Raw genomic sequence first — 23,992 nt, 5'->3', positions numbered from 1 at the left:
CATCCCGTCACCTCTTGTATTCAACAAGCGACAGGTAAAGTAGTTGCCATGCTGAAAGGGCAAGAATCAAAGCCTTGTTGAGCATATACATATAAACATATGAATTAGGAGCAGGGATAGGCATATCGGCCCCTCAAACCTGCACCTCCATTTGTTAAGATCAAGGCTAATCCCAGTGCCTGATTGAGGGAACCAGTATTGGGAGGGCAGGGAGGTGCCTACTGAGAGCCACCCAAAATCACTTTCATCCCCTGGCCAACAACCCTTTCCCCAAACTCCCATCATGCCCTCACTCGCCTGAGGCCTGGATCACTCGCTGAGCCTGGGCTCCACTGGGTGCAATGCCAGCAGATACCACTGCTCTCCTGGTGGCGCTGAAGGCAATGAGGAACCTCCAGCCTCTGATTGGCTGGTAACTCTTGGGGGAGGAATTTCTGCTCCTGAGGTCCTTGAAAGACTGCCACTGGCCACTTATATGCTGAACTGGCACTTAATATAGCGGGTGTAACCTAAGGGAGACATGTAGGGCTTTTACTGACTGTCCAGTGGGCAAGACCTCTGTTGCTTGGATTAAATTCAGCTATTGTGTGTAAAACCAATATAACAAAGATAATCTAACCATTTCTGCTTGATATTTAAAGCTTAACCTTTGCTGAATCCCCACTTTCAGCATCCTGGAGGTTACCATTGACCAGAAACCGAAGTGCACTAGCCATATAAATACTGTGGCTACCAGAGCAGGTCAGAGGCTGGGAATTCTGTGGAGAGTTACTCACCTCCTGACTCTCCAAAGTCTGTCCACCATCTACAAGGCATACATCAGGAGTGTGATGGAATACTCTCCACTTGCCTGGATGGGTAGGTTCAACAACATCCAAGAAGGTCAACACCATCCAGGACAAAGGCTTCATTCAGCTGAATATTCCGGGGTATAAGTGTTTTAGGCGAGACAGAGAAGGGGCTAAAAAAGGTGGGGGAGTAGCGATATTAGTTAGGGAGCATATTACCGCGGTGCAGAGGGTAGACAACTTAGAGGGGTCACGTACTGAGTCACTGTGGGTGGAACTCAGAAACAGGAAGGGTGCAGTCATTATGCTGGGGGTGTACTACAGACCACCCAACAGCCCACGGGAAGTGGAGGAAAGGATATGTCAGGAGATTCTGAATAGGTGCAGAAAAAATAGGATTGTTGTAGTGGGGGACTTTAATTTCCCTGGTATAGACTGGAAAGTGCTTAGAGCTAGGGTTCCGGACAGGGAGGAATTTGTAAAATGCGTACTGGAAGGTTCTTTGGAACAGTATGTAGATAGCCCGACTAGAGAGGGGGCTATACTGGACCCAGTTCTGCGAAATGAGCCCGGTCAGGTCGTCAAAGTTTCGGTAGGGGAACATGTGGCAAATAGTGACCACAACTCTGTTAACTTTAGGATAGTAATGAACAAGGAAGAGTGCTGTCCTACGGGCAGGGTGCTAAATTGGGGGAAGGCTGACTATAGCCGGATTCGGCAGGAATTGGTGGACGTTGATTGGGAGAGGATATTCGAGGGTAAGTCCACGTCTGGCATGTGGGAGTCTTTTAAGGAACAATTGATAAGGTTGCAGGATAGGCATGTGCCTGTAAAAAGGAAGGATAAGAAAGGTAGGATTCGAGAGCCGTGGATAACCAGGGAAATTGAGGATCTGATTAAAATGAAAAGGGAGGCGTATGTTAAGTCCAGGCAACTGAAAACAGATGGAGCTCTGGAGGAATACAGAGAGAGTAGGAAAGAACTCAAATGGGGAGTTAGAAGCGCAAAAAGAGGTCACGAGATGTTCTTGGCAGGCAGGATTAAGGTGAATCCTAAGGCGTTCTATTCATACATTAGGAACAAAAGAGTTGTCAGGGAGAAAATCGGACCTCTGAGGGACAAAGGAGGGGAATTATGCTTAGAACCCAAGGGAATAGGGGAGATCCTAAATGAATACTTTGCATCGGTATTTACAAAGGAGAGGGACTTGTTGACTGGGAGTGTCTCAGAGGGAGGTGTTGACCCGTTAGAGAAAATTTCCATTACAAGGGAGGAAGTGTTAGGTTTTTAAGGAACGTTAAAACTGACAAAGCCCCAAGGCCTGATGGCATCTATCCTCGACTGCTCAGGGAGACGAGAGATGAAATTGCTGGGCCTCTGACGGAAATCTTGGTCGCTTCTTTGGACACAGGTGAGGTCCCTGAGGATTGGAGGATAGCGAATGTGGTCCCATTGTTTAAGAAGTGTAGCAGGGATAACCTGGGAAATTATAGGCCAGTGAGCTTGACGTCCGTGGTAGGGAAGTTGTTGGAGAGGATTCTTAGAGACAGGATGTATGTGCATTTAGAACGGAACAATCTCATTAGTGACAGACAGCATGGCTTTGTAAGAGGGAGGTCGTGCCTTACAAATTTGGTGGAGTTTTTTGAGGAAGTGACAAAAACGGTTGACGAAGGAAGGGCCGTGGATGTCGTCTATATGGATTTCAGTAAGGCATTTGACAAAGTCCCACATGGAAGGTTGGTTAAGAAGGTTAAGGCTCATGGGATACAAGGAGAAGTGGCTAGATGGGTGGAGAACTGGCTTGGCCATAGGAGACAGAGGGTAGCGGTCGAAGGGTCTTTTTCCGGCTGGAGGTCTGTGACCAGTGGTGTTCCGCAGGGCTCTGTACTGGGACCTCTGCTATTTGTATATATATAAATGATTTGGAAGAGGGTGTAACTGGTGTTATCAGCAAGTTTGCGGATGACACGAAGATGGCTGGACTTGTGGATAGCGATGAACATTGTCGGGCAATACAGCAGGATATAGATAGGCTGGAAAATTGGGCGGAGAGGTGGCAGATGAAATTTAATCCAGATAAATGTGAAGTGATGCATTTTGGAAGAAATAATGTAGGGAGGAGTTATACAATAAATGGCAGAGCCATCAAGAGTATAGAAACACAGAGGGACCTAGGTGTGCAAGTCCACAAATCCTTGAAGGTGGCAACACAGGTGGAGAAGGTGGTGAAGAAGGCATATGGTATGCTTGCCTTTATAGGACGAGGTATAGAGTATAAAAGCTTGAGTCTGATGATGCAGCTGTATAGAACGCTGGTTAGGCCACATTTGGAGTACTGCATCCAGTTCTGGTCGCCACACTACCAGAAGGACGTGGAGGCGTTAGAGAGAGTGCAGAGAAGGTTTACCAGGATGTTGCCTGGTATGGAGGGTCTTAGCTATAAGGAGAGGTTGGGTAAACTGGGCTTGTTCTCCCTGGAGAGACGGAGAGTGAGGGGAGATCTAATAGAGGTGTACAAGATTATGAAGGGGATATATAGGGTGAACGGTGGGAAGCTTTTTCCCAGATCAGAAGTGACGATCACACGGGGTCACGGGCTCAAGGTGAGAGGGGTGAAGTATAACTCAGATATTAGAGGGATGTTTTTTACACAGAGGGTGGTGGGGGCCTGGAATGCGCTGCCAAGTAGGGTGGTGGAGGCAGACACGCTGACATCGTTTAAGACTTACCTGGATAGTCACATGAGCAGCCTGGGAATGGAGGGATACAAACGATTGGTCTTGTTGGACCAAGGAGCGGCACAGGCTTGGAGGGCCAAAGGGCCTGTTTCCTGTGCTGTACTGTTCTTTGTTCTTTGTTTATTGGCACCTCATCCACCATCTTAAACATTCATTCCCACCACCACCGACGCTCAGTGGCAGCCTTGTGTACCATCTAAAGATGCACTGCATCAACTCATACTTCTTAGACAGTACCTTCCACACCCATGACCTTTACCAACTAGAAAGACAAGGGCAGTAGATACCTGGGAACTCCACCACCTGCACGTCCCCTCCAAGTCACTCATCACCCTGACTTGTAACCGTATAGCTCTTCCTTCACTGTCGCTGGGTCAAAAGGGCAGCATGGTGGCACAGTGGTTAGCACTGCTGCCTCATAGCGCCAGGGACCTGGGTTCAATTCCCGGTTTAGGTCACTGTCTATGTGGAGTCTGCACATTCTCCCCGTGTCTGCATGGATTTCCTCCACGTGCTCTGGTTTCCTCCCACAGTCCAAAGATGTGCGGGTTAGGTGGATTGGCCATGATAAATTGCTCCTTTGCATCAGGGGAACTAGCTATGGTAAATGCATTGGGTTATGGGGATAGGGCCTGGGTGGGATTGTGATCGGTGCAGACTCGTTGGGCTGAATGGCCTCCTTCTGCACTGTAGGGATTCTATATAAAAACCTCCCTAACAGCACTGTGGGTGTACCTTCATGGGACTGCAGTGGTTCATGAAGGCGGCTTCTCAAGGTCAGTTAAGGATGAGCAATAATCACTGGCCTTGTCAGTGGCACCCACATCCCATGAATGAATATAAAAATAACAGTTCCAGGCATGATTGATGGCAGAATTAGCTAATCCTCTCCACTCTTGTCGATTCCTGTGGTGTCAGGATATAAAGCTCTTTCAAATCTTCCTTTGTTCACTGTATTTCCAATGTTTCTAGAAATTTTGTCCAGTGGTTACCACTGTTCACATGATTCATTCTTGACTTGGATGATTCTTTAACCAAATATATTTCTGTCTTAGATGTGGGCATTCCCTCCCTGTGAATACTGTATGGTCTACCGACACGGGGTAATTACTGACATACTTTGGGGATACTCTACTCCATAAATACTGTCTCTCTCTGAGGACATTCTATAAATACTGACACACTCATGGGACACTCTGTAAATAATGACACACTCATGGGACCCCCTGTAAATACTGACACACTCATGGGGACACTGTAACTTTTGACACACTCCATGGGGACACTGTAAATACTGACACACACCGCGGGGACACTCTGTAAATACTGACACACTCATGGAGACTCTCTGTAAATACTGACACACTTCCCGGGACCCCTTGTAAATACTGATCCACTCCAGGGGACACACTGTAAATACTGACACACTCTATGGGAACACTGTAAATACTGACACACTCTATGGGAACACTGTAAATACTGACACACTCTATGGGAACACTCTGTAAATACTGACACAGCCGTGGGGACTTCCTACCCTCAGTTCTGAAGGATAATATTAGTGGCCCAGAGAAAAAGGGGAGCTATTGCAGCATTTTATCAGTCAACAAGGTTATTGGAGTGTACACATCAATACAAGGTAACGTTCCTGCATTTTTCCCAACACTTCCTTACCAGCCTCTTCGTTCTGCGAGTCCTTTCCAGAGGGAATCCGTGCGGATCATGCGTTCAATTAGCTTCTTCCAGAGCATCCCGTTACAGCAGACCCGGAGCCATCCTTTAGACACCTGCTCTGCTGCCCACAGCGACTGTGCACCCAGGTACGACAGGATGTTCTCTGCAACGTGTTCCAGCCCCCTCGCTGCCAAACAAAAGCAAGAAATGGGAAAATCAAACATCATCTAGAATTACTGACCCTGCTTACTGCCTCTCACCACCCTACTCCTCGCCAGAACCCCACCCACTGGTTCACTGTTCGAGGGGCCACTGTTCATATAGCCACATTGAGGGTATGACAGAATGTCTGATCCTACCTGTGCACACTTTCTGCACGCATAGGGTAGCTACAAGAGCGGAATTTAAGCCCTCCCCGAGATGGATGTGGTGTTAAGAAGGGCATCTGATTGGGCTAGAGGCTGATGGTGGGGACCCTATCACTTTCCTTCTTCTATTCTGATTAAACCCAGGTTGGGAAGGCTCTTGGATGAACTTGCTGCCAAATGAGGCCCTTAAGTGGGCAATTAATATCCACTTAAAGACCTCATCTTGCTATTTCTGATATTCACCCAATGGAGAGTGCAGGGGTCGTCATACAGGAAACCCAAAAAGCAAACAATTTCACTGGTCCCTCGTCCAAAGCCACTGACTGTCTCTCCCACTGAGAGCCAACCCGCTGTCTGCCTGCAAACCCTCTTCCCTGTGACCCCTCCACCCCAAGACCCCCTCCTGTCATCACTTTGCTGTGTCCTGGATCCAGGATGATTCTGTGCCTTGGGTGAGTGTGTTACCAGCAGAAACCACTGCCCTCCCAGGGTACTGCTGAGCATTGTACAGTAGCCAGCCTCTGATTGGCTCACAGTTCTCTGCGGTGGGGAATGCAGGATTTCTGCCCTGGGGTTGTTGATCCCGGGGGGGGAGGCCTCCTGCTGCCCAGTTAAGTGGCAGATTGGCATTTAATTTGAGGGGCCTTCCTGAAAGGAGATGATGCTGGGCTCAGTTCACCAGCCTGAGACCGCCATCACATAGATTAAATTCCATCTCTTCCTTCCATAATCCTTCAAACACAATCTGTGCTCAAATTCTCAACTGAACCCCAACCTCACTATGTTTGCCAGATTTTCACAACTGTTTGTGAGAAGACGTGATTCCCGACACAATCCCTGATCAGTTTGGTTCTAATTTTAAGATATTTTCCCCTTTGTTCTAATTTTAAGATATTTTCCCCCTTGTTCTGGACTCCCCCCCCCGCCCCCCCCCCCCGCCACCAGAGGAAATGGGTTCTCTGTATCGACACTATCAATTCATTTAATCACCTTAAACTCCTCAATTAGATCACCCCTTAATCTGCTAAACTTGACAGTACCCTTTCACCATGACTGGATGAATAACCCAGACAACAATCCTGCAGGAATCTTGGATAATCATAAGATCATAAAACATAGGAGCAGAATTAGGCCACTCGGCCCATCGAGTCTGCTCCGCCATTCAATCATGGCTGATATTTTTCTCATCCCCATTCTCCTGCCTTTTCCCCATAACCCCTGATTCCCTTATTAATCAAGAACCTATCTCTGTCTTAAATTCACTCAATGACCCGGCCTCCACAGCCTTTTGCGGCAAAAAGTTCCACAGATTCACCACTCTCTGGCTGAAGAAATTCCTCCTCATCTCTGTTTTAAAGGATCGTCCCTTTAGCCTGAGGTTGTGCCCGCTGGTTCTAGTTTTAACAATCCTACAGGATGGGAGTTCACATCCCCCCCATGGGCAGTTTGAGAATTTAAACTTAGTTCTTGAAAATCTGGAAAATCAGTAACAGAAAAAGTGACATGAAGCTGTCCACTTGTAAAAAACCAACTGCTTCACTAATGTTCTTCAGGGACGGAAACCTGTTGTCCTTACTCAGTGTGGGTCCATACCTGCACCAACATGATTCACTCTTCAATGCCTCTGAAATGACCTAGCAAGCTGGTTTTGGAAGGAACTGAAAGAGTTTGGGCCTTAGATGGCTGTAGGCTCAGACACCAATGTAGAGCGAAGAAAGTGGATGGTTGGACAAGGGGCTGGAGTTGGATGAGCCTAGAGTTTGCTAATTTAAAACAGCACTGATGAAAGCTGCTGCTTTCAGCTTTCCTCAGATCAGCAGAGAGTCTCTGTATTCTCACTGTCCTCTGTTACGTTTTATTTCTCAACTGACGTTTTATTTACACATGGCAAACTTTGAAGAGTTGGCCCTCAGCAGTTGACCAGGTTGAATGTCCATACAAATCACTTGCAGTCAGCAACTCATTCACTCAGTGTTACGCAGTTCCTTTAGTGAGCTGCTCTGACCTTGTCTCGAAGGGACAAGCAGGATGTTCATTTTATTCCAACATTTAGTCCAGTGAAATGCCGATGATTCACAGGATTGAGTTGAATACGATGGATTTGCAGAGCACTGGTAGCCTTCCACTACTTTGGTTGTGTTAACATTGCTCCTACAGCAGTAATGGTGGATGTTTAAAAGACATTATACGGCGATGTTGTACCACCTAACCTGGCTACACATCAGAGTGAGACGGGGATTGAGTGAGTTAATGCCAATTACAGAGGGTATTCTCTGTATCTGTTCCACTGAGGGACAACACACAGGGTATTGCTGAAAAAAGAGACATAGGTCGGAATTTTACTGCCTGTCACAGGAATCGGAGTGGGCGAGAGGTGGACAACAGGAATGTCCGTCGACCTTGGTAGGATTTTATGGTTTTGGGATGAGCGAGGTCGTAAAATCCTGCCCATCCTGTCATAGTTTTTCATCTTGCACTCATCAGGGCAGACATGAGATTACCAAATTTCAATAGGCAGAAGAATTTAATACTGCATGAGGAAAGGATGCTGACTGGTTGGCAAGTTAACTCTGATTGGTTGAGGTGTTGCCATGGAGAATGCATCAGAAAATTATTGTCCCTCATCCTTATGTTTAGTTCAAAAAAGGTGCAATGCTTGGACAGGTCCCTATGTAGAATATATTTAGCTTCTAGCAAGTGTAAGTGAGCCACATTGCAAGTCCAGCTCATGATCTCAAGTTGGTTGTTAGAGCAATTCTTAGCACTCTCCAATTTGTTCAGTAAGATTGCGGAATCACATTTAACATTAGACATTATGTTCTGAGTTTTGAAAGCTGAGGAGTATAAATTGTAATTCCCTTTGAAATTTGGCATTCTCGCTTCTGTCTTGATGAGTGCAAGACAAAAAACTTCAATGGCATGTTCCTCCTTTTTAGCAAGACTCAAGTTCTGTACTATCCAACAACTAAGAACATAAGAACTAAGAGCAGGAGTAGGCCATCTGGCCCCTTGAGCCTGCTCCGCCATTCAATAAGATCATGGCTGATCTTTTTGTGGACTCAGCTCCACTTACCCCGCCTGCTCACCGTAATCGTTGATTCCTTTACTGTTCAAAAATCGATCTATCTTTGCCTTAAAAACATTCCATGAGGTAGCCTCAACAGGCTTCACTGGGCAGGGAATTCCACAGATTCACAACCCTTTGCGTGAAGAAGTTCCTCATCAACTCAGTCTTAAATCTGCTCCCCCTTATTTTGAGGCTATGCCCCCGAGGTCTAGTTTCACCCGCCATTGGAAACAACCTCCCTGCTTCTATCTTATCTATTCCCTTCATAATTTTATATGTTTCTGTAAGACTCCCCCCTCATTCTTCTAAATACAGGTGGCACAGTGGTTAGCACTGCTGCCTCACAGCGCCAGGGACCTGGGTTCGATTCCCTGCTTGAGTCACTGTCTGTGTGGAGTTTGCACATTCTCCCCATGTCTGCGTGGGTTTCCTCCGGGGGCACCGGTTTCCTCCCACAGTCTGAAATACGTGCTGGTTAGGTGCATTGACCCGAACAGGCACCGGAGTGTGGCGACTAGGGGAATTTCACAGTCACTTCATTGCTCCTTCAATGTAAGCCTTAGTTGTGACTAATAAATAAACTTTAAATTCCAATCAGTAATTCCAATGAGAGAAAATGGGCTAGGTATTAAATGAGTACTTTGCGTCAGTATTCACCAAAGAGAAGGACTTGGCGGATGATGAGTCTGGGAAAGGATGTGTAGATAGTTTGAGTCATGTTGAGATCAAAAAGGAGGTATTGGGGTTCTTGAGAAACATCAAGGTAGACAAGTCTCCAGGGCCTGATGGGATATACTCCAGAATACTGAGAGAGGCAAGAGAGGAAATTGCTGGGGCCTTGAAAGAAATCTTTGTACCCTCACTGGCTACAGGGGAGGTCACAGTAAGAGTTTTAACAACACCAGGTTAAAGTCCAACAGGTTTATTTGGTAGCAAATACCATAAGCTTTCAGAGCGCTGCTCCTTCGTCAGATGGAGTAGAAATGTGCTTTCAAACAGTGCACAGAGACACAAAATCAAGTTTCAGAATACTGATTAGAATGCGAAGCCCGACAACCAGCCAGGTCTTAAAGATACAGACAATGTGGGTGGAGGGAGCATTAAGCACAGGTTAAAGAGATGTGTATTGTCTCCAGACAGGACAGCCTGCAAGCCCAGGAGGCAAGCTGTGGGGGTTACTGATAATGTGACATAAATCCAACATCCCGGTTTAGGCCGTCCTCATGTGTGCGGAACTTGGCTATCAGTTTCTGCTCAGCGACTCTGCGCTGTCATGTGTCGTGAAGGCCGCCTTGGAGAACGCTTACCTGAAGATCAGAGGCTGAATGCCCGTGACTGCTGAAGTGCTCCCCCACAGGAAGAGAACAGTCTTGCCTGGTGATTGTCGAGCGGTGTTCATTCATCCGTTGTCGTAGCGTCTGCATGGTTTCCCCAATGTACCATGCCTCGGGACATCCTTTCCTGCAGCGTATCAGGTAGACAACGTTGGCCGAGTTGCAAGAGTAGGTACCGTGTACCTGGTAACGGTACACGGTACCTACTCTTGCAACTCGGCCAACGTTGTCTACCTGATACGCTGCAGGAAAGGATGTCCCGAGGCATGGTACATTGGGGAAACCATGCAGACGCTACGACAACGGATGAATGAACACCGCTCGACAATCACCAGGCAAGACTGTTCTCTTCCTGTGGGGGAGCACTTCAGCAGTCACGGGCATTCAGCCTCTGATCTTCAAGTAAGCGTTCTCCAAGGCGGCCTTCACGACACACGACAGCGCAGAGTCGCTGAGCAGAAACTGATAGCCAAGTTCCGCACACATGAGGACGGCCTAAACCAGGATGTTGGATTTATGTCACATTATCAGTAACCCTCACAGCTTGCCTCCTGGACTTACAGGCTGTCCTGTCTGGAGACAATACACATCTCTTTAATCTGTGCTTAATACTCCCTCCACCCACATTGTCTGTATCTTCAAGACCTGGCTGGCTGTAGGGATTCGCATTCTAATCAGTATTCTGAAACTTGATTTTGTGTCTCTGTGCACTGTTTGAAAGCACATTTCCACTCCATCTGATGGAGGAGCAGCGCTCCGAAAGCTTATGGTATTTGCTACCAAATAAACCTGTTGGACTTTAACCTGGTGTTGTTAAAACTCTTACTGTGTTCACCCCAGTCCAACGCCGGCATCTCCACATCATGACTACAGGGGAGGTCCCAGAGGATTGGAGAATAGCCAATGTTGTTCCTTTGTTTAAGAAGGATAGCAAGAATAATCCAGGTAATTACAGGCCGGTGAGCCTTACATCAGTGGTAAGGAAATTATTGGAGTGGATTCTTCGAGACAGAATTTATTCCCACTTGGAAATAAGTGAACGTATTAGTGAGAGGCAACATGGTTTCGTGAAGGGGAGGTCGTGTCTCACGAACTTGATCGAGTTTTTCGAGGAAGTGACGAAGATGATTGATGAGGGTAGGGCAGTGGATGTTGTCTACATAGACTTCAGTAAGGCCTTTGACAAGGTCCCTCATGGCAGACTGGTGCAGAAGGTAAAGTCGCATGGGATCAGAGGTGAGCTGGCAAGGTGGATACAAAACTGGCACGGTCAAAGAAGACAGAGGGTCGCAGTGGAAGGGTGCATTTCTGAATGGAGGGCTGTGACAAGTGACGTTCCTCTGGGATCAGTGCTAGGACTTTTGTTGTTTGTAATAAATATAAATGGTTTGGAGGAAAATGTAACTGGATTGATTAGTAAGTTTGCGGACGACACAAAGGTTGGTGGATTTGCAGATAGTGATGAGGACGACCAGAGGGTACAGCAGGATATAGATCAGTTGGGGACTTGGACGGAGAGATGGCAGGTGGAGTTTAATCCGGACAAATGTGATGTAATGCATTTTGGAAGGTCTAATACAGATAAGAAATATACAGTAAATGGCAGAACCCTTAGGAGTATTGATAGGCAAAGGGATCTGGGTGTACAGGTACACAGGTCACTGAAAGTGGCAATGCAGGTGGAGGAGGTAGTCAAGAAGGCATATGGCATGCTTGCCTTCATCGGCCGGGGTATTGAGTTTAAAAATTGGCAAGTCATGTTGACGCTTTATAGAACCTTAGTGAGGCCGCACTTGGAATATAGTGTTCAATTCTGGTCGCCACACTACCAGAAGGATGTGGAGGCTTTGGAGAGGGTACAGGAAAGATTTACCAGGATGTTGCCTGGTATGGAGGGCATTAGTTATGAGGAGAGGTTGGAGAAACTTGGTTTGTTCTCACTGGAGCGACGGAGCTTGAGGAGAGACCTGATAGAAGTCTACAAGATTATGAGAGGCATGGACAGAGTGGATAGTCAGAAGCTTTTTCCCAGGGTGGAAGAGTCAATTACTAGGGGGCACAGGTTTAAGGTGCGAGGGGCAAGTTTTAAAAGAGATGTACGAGGCAGATTTTTTATACAGAGGGTGGTGGTTGCCTAGAACTCGTTGCCGCAGGAGTTAGTGGAAGCAGATACGGTAGTGACTTTTAAGGGTTGTCTTGACAAGTACATGAATGAGATGGGAATAGAGGGATATGGTCCCCGGAAGGGTAGGGGGTTTTAGTTAAGTCGGGCAGCATGGTCGGTGCAGGCTTGGAGGGCCGAAGGGCCTGTTCCTGTGCTATAGTTTTCTTTGTTCTTTGTTCTGTACTTTTGATATGCCAGTACTCTAGATGTGGCCTCACCAGCACCTTATATTGCTGCAAGATAACCTCCCTGTTTTTAAACTCCATCCCTCTCGCAATGAAGGGTAAAATTCCATTTGCCTTTTTAATTACCTGCTGCACTTGCAAACCAACTTTTTGTGATTCATGCACAAGGATACCCAGGTCCCTCTGCACAGCAGCATGCTGCAATTTTTTACCATTTAAATAATAGTCCATTTTGCTGTTATTCCTACCAAAATAGATGACCTCACATTTACCAACATTGTACTCCATCTGCCAGACTCTCGCCCACTCACTTAGACTATCTATATCCCTTTGCAGACTTTCAGCGTCCTCTGCACACTTTGCTCTGCCACCCATCTTAGTGTCATCTGTGAATTTTGACACACTACACTTGGTCCCCAACTCCAAATCATCTATGTAAATTGTAAACAATTGCGGTCCCAACACTGATCCCTGAGGCACACCACTAGTCACTGATCGTCAACCAGAAAAACACCCATTTTCCCCCACTCTTTGCTTTCTGTTAGTTAACCAATCCTCTATCCATGCTGATACATTACCCGTAATGCTGAGCATCTGTATCTTATGTAGCAGTCTTTGGTGCGGCACCTTGTCAAATGCCTTCTGGAAATGGATACACCACATCCACAGGTTCCCCATTGTCCACTGCACATTTAATGTTCTCAAAGCATTCCACCAAATTAGTCAAACATGACCTTCCCTTTATGAACCCATGCTGCGTCTTCCCAATGGGACAATTTATATCCAGATGTCTTGCTACTTCTTCCTTGATGATAGATTCAAGCATTTTGCCTCCTACAGAAGTTAAGCTAACCGGCCTATAGTTACCTGCCTTTTGTCTACCTCCTTTTTTAAACAGTATTGTCACATTTGCTGTTTTGCAATCTGTGGGAACCACCCCAGAGTCCAGCAAATTTTGGTAAATTACCACGAGTGCATTTGCTATTTCCCCTGCCATCTCTTTTAGTACCCTGGGATGCATTCCATCAGGACCAGGAGACTGGTCTACTTTTAGCCCCATTAGCTTACCTAACACTGCTTCTTCAGTGATAATGATCGTTTCTCGGTCCTCACTTGCCACAGCCTTCCTAACATCAATTTTTGGCATGTTATTTGTGTCTTCCACTGTGAAGACCGACACAAAATACCTGTTCAATACCTCAGCCATTTTCTCATTTCCAGTTATTACATCCCCCTTCTCATCCTCTAAAGGACCAATGTTTACCTTAGCCACTACGTTTTGTTTTATATATTTGTAGAAACCTTTGCTATCTGTTTTTATATTCTGAGCTAGTTTACTCTCATAATCTATTTTACTTTTCTTTGTAGCTTTTTTTATGGCTTTCTGTTGACCTTTAAAGATAAGGGCACTTTACCTAAACGCTCTGAATAATCTGATACCCCTGGATATTTAACTCCCAGTCGTGACCACCTTGCAACCACGTCTCTATAATGGCTACTAAATTATACACATTCACGATGATTTGTGGCGTCATCTCATTTACCTTGTTTCGAACGCTACGAGCATTTCGGTAAAGTGCCCTTATGCTAGTTTTTATACTTTCTTTTTGAATCCCAACACCTCCATTAATAACAACTATTTCACACTGTTGTCAGGTAGAATCACAGGATGATACAGCAGAGAAAGAGACCATCCAGCCCTTCATACCTGTACTGTCTCTCTGATAGAGCTTTCTATTTAATCTCAATCACCTGTCCTTTCATCAAAAGATTTCCTGCTGGAAAATCTCAGCAGGTCTGGCAGCATCTGTAAGGAGAGAAAAGAGCTGACGTTTCAAGTCCAGATGACCCTTTGTCAAAGCTTGGGAGCATCTGTAGTAATTTACTTTTAACCTGTTCTTTCATGATAGTTTTCCAATTATTTTCCCTCAAGTATTTATCCAATTCCCTTTTGGAATTCCTTTGAGGCAGTGAATTCCAGATCACAATAATTTCTGAATAAAAAAAGTTTCTTCTTGTTGCCAGTGGTTCCTTTGCCACTTAAGTTAAATCTGTGTCCTTTGATTACCAGCTTTTCTGTTACATAGAACAGTTTCTCCCTATTTATTCTATCAGAACCCTCCATGATTCTGAAAACACTGACCAAATCTCCTCTTAACCTCTCTGCGCTAAGGATAACAATCCCAGATTCTCCTCATAACTAAACTCCCTCATCCCTGATTGCATTCCGATAAATCTCATCTGCACCTTCTCGAATGTCTCGACGTCCTTTCTGAGTTGCGCTGCCCAGGTTTAAACACAGCCCTCTGGACAAATGTTTTATGAGGGTTTAGCACATCTGCCTCATCCCATGCCCCTATTAATAAAGCCCGGAATTCAATGTGCTTACTGGAACTGTTAACATTTACTTTGGTAAGAAAATCACAAACCAAAACTTTCCAATGTGTGAAACCCGATTCAAGTGAGAATGAGAGAGCTGTGCAGGAGGGAGGTGGAGTGAGAAGGGCTGAGGGTGAGTTTGAGAGTGAGAGTACAAGAGTGATAGAGTGAGAGTGTCTGTGTGTCAGAGAGAATTGGAGTGAGAGAATAATAAAGAGAGAGAAAAGGGAAGAGATTTTCATCTGATTGGTTTTAGTTGGATTGGAGTCTTGATTTCAGAGCTGAAAGGACATTATTCCAACATGTCCTCCAGGGTCTCTCCTGCACGCTAAGGCAGCTACCTTTCCAGGGATTACATTAATTTGTAAACTCCACAGATTTCTTGCCAAAGAGTAAGAATAAGTCACAAAAGAAGCCTGTCAGAGTGCCTAACCAGCTAGACTTTCAACTGTCTGCATCACAGAGGACCCTCACGAGAGGTTTAACTGAATAACTGAAGAATTTACAGAACTCGTGACTTTTTATAAATTAATTTGATTTTGATTGTTTAATCACATGTCAGAAATTGTGGAGCTGAAAATGAATAGTTATTCTGTGGACCGTCCTGGATTGATGCAAACATCTTTCACCAGACAGAAATAGCTCTTACAGGGAGGGCTAGTATAGACTGCTGTGCTTTATAAAACAGAGAGGCATTGTGTGCAGATTGGAAACAGCCCCTCTCCCACAAAGACATACCCAACCTGACTGAGGAATCCATGTTCAAGTGCAGGCTCCACTGTGTGTGACAGAGACAGGGACAAGTACATTCAGGAAGTTTACCAGTTACAGGCAGTCATGCAGAAATTACCTTTGGATTTAGAGACCAGGTCCCTTGGGAATCCTTCAGTGCAGATTTCCATAAGTATGGAGCCTGCTGAAGGGAAACCCAATGTAACATACAACTCAAACCCTACAGATTATCCTCTTTTTGAACCCACCAATCCCACAATGAATCCCAGCCCCAAACCCAAACCACAAACCCCGGCCCTGAACCGACCCTCCTGAGATCGGCTCCAGTCACTGACTGGCCTTCCTATGACCGCAGGTTTCTTACTGGGAGTGCTTGGGATATTGCCATCATAATATATCAAACTATATAAGAGTATCGGAACACCCATTTAGGTTCTGGTATTATTATCCGCTTAGTAATACAGCACATACTCTGAATCAATGCATGACCAAAAAAAACAGTAACCCTCTTGTACAATGCAATAATACACACTGATGTCTACACAAAGTGAGTGGGTCACACAACGTGGGCAACAGAGTGTGAGAGAGAAAGAGAGAGTGACTGATAGACAGTGAGAGAAAGAGACAGGGAGAGAAAGAGACAGGGAGATAAAGAGACAGGGAGAGAAAGAGATAGGGAGACAGAGAGAGAGAGGAAAAGCAGAGAGTTTGAGAGAGTGGAAAAGTGAGTCAAAGTGAGTGATAGACAGAGAGAGGGGAGAGGCAGAGAATATGAGGGAGAGAGTGGAAAAGTGAGAGAAAGCGAATGTTAGACAGAGAGAAAGAGACTGAGACAGAGAGAGAGAGAGAGAGAGAAATTGAAATAAAGAGAGAGACTGAGACTGAGAGAAAGAGGGAGAGAGAGAGAGAGACGTGATGAGGAAATTTCGGAGCAGTAAGGATTGACACAACATGAAACATAAATTTGAAAGGAAAGGTATGGTATGAAAAGAAACAACTTGCTGAGCAATGAGCCAATAATTTGAAACAATGAGTAATAATTAAAGATGGTCATTCGGGTGTGATAGGATGAGTGTGTGTATCTGGCTCAGTCCCAGTCTCACGGTGATCACTCACTCACCCACAACCACTCTGATAGTGGATGTTGGTGTGTGAGGCAGCTCTACCCTGTATCTAGTTGATGGGGACAGTGTAGAGGGAGCTTTACTCTGTATCTAACCCCGTGTTGTACCTATCCTGGGAGTGTCTGATGGGGGACAGTGTAGAGGGAGCTTTACTTTGTATCTAACCCCGTGCTGTACCTGTCCTGGGAGTATTTGATGGGGACAGTGTAGAGGGAGCTTTACTTTGTATCTAACCCCGTGCTGTACCTGTCCTGGGAGTATTTGATGGGGACAGTGTAGAGGAAGCTTTACTCTGTATCTAACCCCGTGCTGTACCTGTCCTGGGAGTATTTGATGGGGACAGTGTAGAGGAAGCTTTACTCTGTATCTAACCCCGTGCTGTACCTGCCCTAAAAAATGAAGGAGTGCAGACATTGCAGAAGGTTGTTGGACTGGCGAATGTTTTGGAAATAAATAGGAATGAGGCCATGTAGCTTTATGAGCAGAGCGGTGATGGGGGATGTTATCTTGTGTAAATTATGATACAGACAGCAGAGCTCAGTTTCAGAGGGTGTGAGATGGGGGACTGGCCAGGAGTGCATCGGAATAGTCAGGTTTCGAGATTGGGCGGCATGGTAGCACAGTGGTTAGCACTGCTGCTTCACAGCTCCAGGGACCTGGGTTCGATTCCCAGCTTGGGTCACTGTCTGTGTGGAGTTTGCACATTCTCCTCGTGTCTGCGTGGGTTTCCTCCGGGTGCTCCAGTTTCCTCCCACAGTCCAAAGATGTGTGGGTTAGGTTGATTGGCCATGCTAAAATTGCCCCTTAGTGTCCTGAGATGCGTAGGTTAGAGGGATTAGCGGGTAATATGTGTAGGGATATGGGAGTAGGGCCTGGGTGGGATTGTGGTGGGTGCAGACTTGATGGGCCGAATGGCCTGTTTCTGCACTGTAGGGTTTCTATGATTCTATAACAAAGGCAGCGATGAAGGTTCAGGCAGCGGATGAGCTGAGGCAGGTCTGGGGATGATGTTACAGAGGTGAAAATAGGTGGTCTTGGTGCTGGAGTGGATAAGTGGTGAAAAGCCCACGTCAGGGTTAAATGTAGCATCAAGGCTCCCTGGATCAGACTCACATAGTTGCTGGTTGGTGGGGTTAGCAGTGTGATAAATCGCAGACGGTGGGATATCAGAGACACAATGGTGCGGCTGGCTTGGGGTTCCCCAGCCTATATTTGGAGGGGCTGTGTGTCTGATAGATCAGAAGCTCTCAATCCTGTGAACCACACTGTCGTTCATCACTGATTACTCACCACTGTCTCCCCACAACACATGGCTCTCTGAGGGCCTCCGATGGCAAACCCTGGTACTTAAACAACCAATCTCATTTGTGACTAGAATGTTCTAATCTCAGATGTCCTGAGGTGTTTCACAGCAGAATAATCAGAGCAAATTTGACACTGAGTCACATTAGGTGATATTGTTAAGGAATATAGTAAAGGAGGAGAGAGAGAAAGAGAGGCAAAGGTTAGGACCCAGGCCGCTGAAGACACAACTGGCTATGATGGGGTGATTAAAGTCAGGATGTTCATGAGGGCAGAATTGGAGGAAAACTGGGATCTGGGAGGGTTGTGGAGCTGGAGGCAATTTCAGAGACATGGGAGCAGAGGTCCAAGCAGGGATTTAAACACAGGATGAAGCAGGATAGTATAAATGCCAGAGAACAAATTCATAAGTTCAGGGACAATAATCCCTCAAAATGTAATTTTGCTTCTGGCTGAGTAGACGGTAATCTACCTGGCAGGGCAGTGACGAAATCTCTTTGCAGCATTGGTGTCAGGTAGCAATTAACATGTCCGTGTTGGTGATGACACATGCGGGAGATCAGAACCTGCACAAACTCCACCTGGTCCGATTCAGACCACTGCTCAAAGTATTTCACACACATCTCCTTTTCCTTCTCATAATTGGCTGACAGCTTCCTCTGTTTGGGGACTGTTGTGTTGGACGTACCATTGGATAGTCCTATCTGAAAGAAAGAAATAACAAAACCATTAACACACACCCGGGAATTACAATTAGACAGCGAATCAAAAGATTTTAGCTGGTTCATATATGGAATAAACACAGTAAAAGCAAAATCAGATCAAAGGGTTCGATGGTTAAAATAATTTGCTGAACTTTATAGAGTTAGCTGTGACCCAGTGGGTGGTATTCCTATCTTGATTCAGAAGATTGTGGATTCAAGCACCATTCTATAAAATCTAGACAGACACATTCGTTCATTGATTGATTCCTGCATTGAAGGGGTTGCCTTATGAGGAAAGACTGGACCTGTATCTATTGGAATTTAGAAGAATGAGAGGTGACCTTATTGAAACATATAAGACACTGAGGGGACTTGGTAGAGTGGATGCTGACAGGATATTTTTCTTTATGGGACAGACTAGAACTAGGGATCGTAGTTTAAAAATCAGGGTCTCCCATTTAAGATGGTGATTTGGAGAATTCTTTTCTCAAGAGGGTCATTGGTTTGTGGTATTCTCTTCTCTAGAGATCAGTGGAGACATGGTCATTGCCTTTGACGATATTGAACTTGTATGAGTCACTAGTCTGGCATCAGCTGGGGAATTATGTGCAGTTCTGGGCTCTGCACTTTGGGGAAAATGTGAAGGCGTTGGAGAGAATGCAGAGAAGATTCACAAGAATGGATCCAGGGATGAGGAACTTCAGTTACGGAGGCAGATTGGAGAAGTTGGGATTGTTTTCATTGAAGATGGCAGAGAGGAGATCAGATAGAGGAATTCAAAATCATCAGGGGATTAGATTGAGTAAATAAACAAAGAAAAAAGAACAAAGAACAATACAGCACAGGAACAGGCCCTTCGGCCCTCCAAGCCTGCGCCGCTCATGTGCCCAACTAGACCATTCATTTGTATCCCTCTATTCCCAGTCTGTTCATGTGGCTATCTAGATAAGTGTTAAACGATCCCAGCGTGTCCGCCTCAATCACCTTGCTTGGCAGTGCATTCCAGGCCCCCACCACCCTCTGTGTAAAACACGTCCCCCGACATCTGTGTTGAACCTTGCCCCCTCACCTTGAACCCGTGACCCCCTGTGTTCGTCACCTCCGACCTGGGAAAAAGCTTCCCACTGTTCACCCTATCTATGCCCGTCATAATTTTATACACCTCTATTAGGTCGCCCCTCATCCTCCGTCTTTCCAGGGAGAACAACCCCAGTTTACCCAATCTCTCCTCATAGCTAAGACCCTCCATACCAGGCAACATCCTGGTAAACCTTTTCTGTACTCTCTCCAAAGCCTCCACGTCCTTCTGGTAGTGTGGCGACCAGAACTGGACGCAGTATTCCAAATGTGGCCTAACCAACGTTCTATACAGCTGCAACATCATATGCCAACTTTTATATTCTATGCTCCGTCCAATAAAGGCAAGCATGCCATATGCCTTCTTGACCACCCTCTCCACCTCTGCTGCCACCTTTAAGGATCTGTGGACTTGTACACCCAGGTCCCTCTGTGTGTCTATACTCGTGATGGTTCTGCCACTTATTGTATAGCTGCCCCTTACATTAGATCTACCGAAATGCATCACTTCGCATTTATCTGGATTAAATTCCATCTGCCATTTCTCCGCCCAATGTTCCAGCCTATCTATATCCTGCTGTATTCTTTGACAATGTTCATCACTGTCCGCAACTCCAGCAATCTTTGTGTCGTCCACAAACTTACTGATCACACCAGTTACATCTTCCTCCAAATCATTTATATATATCACAAACAGCAGAGGTCCCAATACAGAGCCCTGCGGAACACCACTAGTCACAGACCTCCAACCGGAAAAAGACCCCTCCTCTGTTACCCTCTGTCTTCTATGGCTAAGCCAGTTCTCCATCCATCTAGCTAGCTCACCTTTTATCCTGTGAGATTTAACCTTTTGCACCAGCCTGCCATGAGGGACCTTGTCAAACGCTTTACTAAAGTACATATAGACGACATCCACGGCCCTTCCCTCGTCAATCGTTTTTGTCACCTCCTCAAAAAACTCAACCAAATTTGTGAGGCATGACCTCCCTCTTACAAAACCATGCTGTCTATCGCTAATGAGATTATTCAGTTCTAAATGCGCATATATCGTATCTCTAAGAATCTTCTCCAACAATTCCCTACCATGGACGCCAAGCTCACTGGCCTATAACTCCCCGGGTTATCCTTGCTACCCTTCTTAAATAACGGGACCACATTTGCTATCCTCCAATCCTCTGGGACCTCACCTGTGTCCAGTGAAGAGACAAAGATTTCTGTTAGAGGCCCAGCAATTTCATCTCTTGCCTCCCTGAGGAGTCTAGGATAGATGCCATCCGGCCCTGGGGATTTGTCTGTCTTAATGTTTCCTAAAAAACCTGACACTTCCTCCCTTGTAATGGAGAGTTTTTCTAACGGGTCAACATATCTCTCTGAGATACTACCAGTCAACATGTCCCTCTCCTTTGTGAATACTGAAGCAAAGTATTCGTTTAGGATCTCTCCTACTTCCTTTGGTTCTAAGCATAATTCCCCTCCTTTGTCCCTGAGAGGTCCGATTCTTTCCCTAACAACCCTCTTGTTCCTAACGTATGTATAACATGCCTTAGGATTCTCCTTAGTCCTGGCTGCCAAGGACATTTTGTGACCCCTTTTTGCCCTTCTAACTCCCTGTTTGAGTTCTTTTCTACTTTCTCTGTATTCCTCCAGTGCTCCATCTGTTTTTAGCTGCCTGGACCTCATGTATGCCTCTTTTTTTTTTCTTTTTGATAAGGAAAAACTGTTCTCACTCGTTAAGGGATCGAGAATGAGTGGGTACAAATTTAAGGTCATTGGCAAAAGAAACAAAAGTGATTCGAGAAAAACCTTTTCACACAGCGAGTGGCTAGGGTCTGGAATACACTTGTCTGAGGGTGAGGGTGAGGGTTCAATTGGGGCATTAAAAAGACAATTAGACTGTGATCTGAAAGTAGAGTTAAAGCCACAGTCAGATCAGTCTTGATCTATCAAATGGTGGAACAGGCTCGATGGGGCTGAATGGCCTACTCCTGCTCTAAATTTGTATGTTCGTGTGATCATAGTGTGGCTCTGCGAAAATGTTGCTGCATTGAGAATTTTTGAGATATTAGACTCTTTGGCCCTGATTTTACCAGCATGGCCGCCTGAGGCTCGTAAGATCGCGCCCGAGGCCAACGGGGAATGCCGTTCTGCGAGCCTCACCCACCCCGATTTCGGGGTGGTCATGCTGGTAAAATCAGAGCCTTTGTTCTCTTAGGTGATCACATTTGGTCTGATGTCAGCCTTTTGAAGGAAAGCAGGGGATATTTCACCAGGGTCCTGGCCAATACTCAACCCTCAACCTACATCATTAGATAAAACATTTGGGCATTATCACATTGCTGTTTGTGGGATCTTGCTGTGTATACATCACCTGCTGCATTTCCTATATTACAATAATAACCACCTTTCGTAAAGCACTTCATTGGCTGAGAAGATCTTTGGGAAATCCTGAGGTCATGGAAGGCGCTATAGAAATGCAAGTCTTTTTTAAATTTGTAAACATCATGAAACTTATTGCCAACACTTGTGATTTATACAATACTCAATAATGCCAATCAATCCCAAATTACACTTTCAAATTAACAAGAGGGCGGTTCATGAGGAAGGACAGTTCGCTGACTCGATGTGCAGGATTCATACGACTAATAGTGCAGGCACAATCACTCAGTTGTACAAGACATTGGTAAGGCCACGCTTGGAATACTGTGTGCAATTCTGGTCACCCTATTATAGAAAGGATATTATCAAACTAGAAAGAGTTCAGAAAAGATTTACTAGGATGCGACTGGGACTTGCGGAATTGAATTATAAGGAGAGGCTGAATAGACTGGGACTTTTCTCTCTGGAGCGTAGAAGGCCAAGGGGTGACCTTATAGAGATCTATAAAATAATGAGGGGCATAGACAAAGTCAATATCTTTTCCCATAGGTAGGGGAGTCTAAAACTAGAGGGCATAGGTTTAAGGTGAGGGGGGAGAGACACAAAAGTGCCCAGAGGGGCAATTTTTTCACACAGAGGGTGGTGAGTGTCTGGAACGAGCTGCCAGAGGTAATAGTAGAGGTGGGTACAATTTTGTCTTTTAAAAAGCATTTAGATAGTTACATGGGTACGATGGGTATAGAGGGATATGGGCCAAATGCGGGCAATTGGGATTAGCTTCGGGGTTTTTTAAAAAATGGCGGCATGGACAAGTTGGGCTGAAGGGCCTGTTTCCATGCTGTAAACCTCTATGACTCTCTGACTCCTCCTCGGTGCCACAGATGGTCTACACGCAGAGACTAAAGGCTCTGTGATCATCAGTCTGCCGGCAAGCCGTGACCTAACACTAGCAACAATCCATGGACTCAGTCAGACATCGTACAGCAGATCAACCTCAGAAACTACTCCTATTGCCTGAATTTGCAACCAAACATTGTAATATCCATAATGTTTCAATAGAATTGGCAGTTTCAAGGGAGCTGCAATGTTACGCTTGCAGGAGAATGCATGTCTGTCCATTGATCTGGCACATTTTGCACAATGCAAATGCCAGCAGCTACAGGAAGAAGTGCTAAAATAGTCTACACTACCGAAACTCTGGAATGCAGCATTGAAGGATGGCCTGCTAAAATCCAGCATTCCATAAACACATGAGACCATTTTGGTCTTACAAAGTTTATTTATTAGTGCCACAAGTAAGGCTTACATTAACACTGCAATTAAGTTATTGTGAAAATCCTCTAGTCGCCACACTCCGGCGCCTGTTCGGATACACTGAATGAAAATTTAGCATGACCAATGTACCTAACCAGCAGGTCTTTTGGACTGTGGGAGGAAACCAGAGCACCCGGAGGAAACCCATGCAGACACGGGGGAGAACGTGCAGATTCCTCACAGACAGTGACCCAAGCCGGGAATTGAACCCGGGTCCCTGGCATTTTGAGGCAGCAGCGCTAACCACTGTGCCACCGTGCCGCCCCAGGACAAGCTAGGAGTCATTTTTAAAGGCAAGCAGGCTATCATACCGGAATCCTTGCAACCTGATATTCTTCAACAACTTCATCACTCATACATGGGCCTAAACGGGACAAGAAGATTCTCCAAAGAGACAGTCTATTGGACAGATATGGACAATAACACTGAAGTTGTCACCAAGAAGTGTGAGGCGTAGCAAGAGCAGATGCCAAGTCAGCACCGCTGCTTCCGTATGAAGGTCCTACACGTCACTGGACCAAAATCACATCCAACCTCCTTCATATCCTTGGTACAGACATAATCGTCATTATCAACTAAGTTACCAAGTACCCCAATATTGTACAATACATCAAAGCACAAACATCACACACACTTTAAGTGCAATTTTCAGTTTATTTGGTG

General features: G+C 45.7%; 1 protein-coding gene across 3 annotated transcripts in view; it reads right to left on the bottom strand.

Moving 5' to 3' along the window:
* Nucleotides 1-23,992, bottom strand: part of LOC144500311 (F-box/WD repeat-containing protein 1A-like) — a 207,141-nt gene that overhangs the window by 32,944 nt on the left and 150,205 nt on the right. For 2 of the 3 annotated variants that reach the window (XM_078223003.1, XM_078223004.1), the window contains 2 exons: nucleotides 18,331-18,562; nucleotides 5,204-5,390 (listed from right to left, as the gene is read on the bottom strand). In XM_078223003.1, the coding sequence (XP_078079129.1) occupies nucleotides 5,204-5,390; nucleotides 18,331-18,562 (419 nt within the window). The remainder of the gene's footprint in view (nucleotides 1-5,203; nucleotides 5,391-18,330; nucleotides 18,563-23,992) is intronic. The other variant, XM_078223005.1, reaches the window with a different exon arrangement.

The sequence above is a fragment of the Mustelus asterias genome, chromosome 11 (assembly GCF_964213995.1).
Source record: "Mustelus asterias chromosome 11, sMusAst1.hap1.1, whole genome shotgun sequence".
NCBI lineage: Eukaryota > Metazoa > Chordata > Chondrichthyes > Carcharhiniformes > Triakidae > Mustelus > Mustelus asterias.
This window is presented reverse-complemented; position numbering and strand designations above follow the sequence as displayed.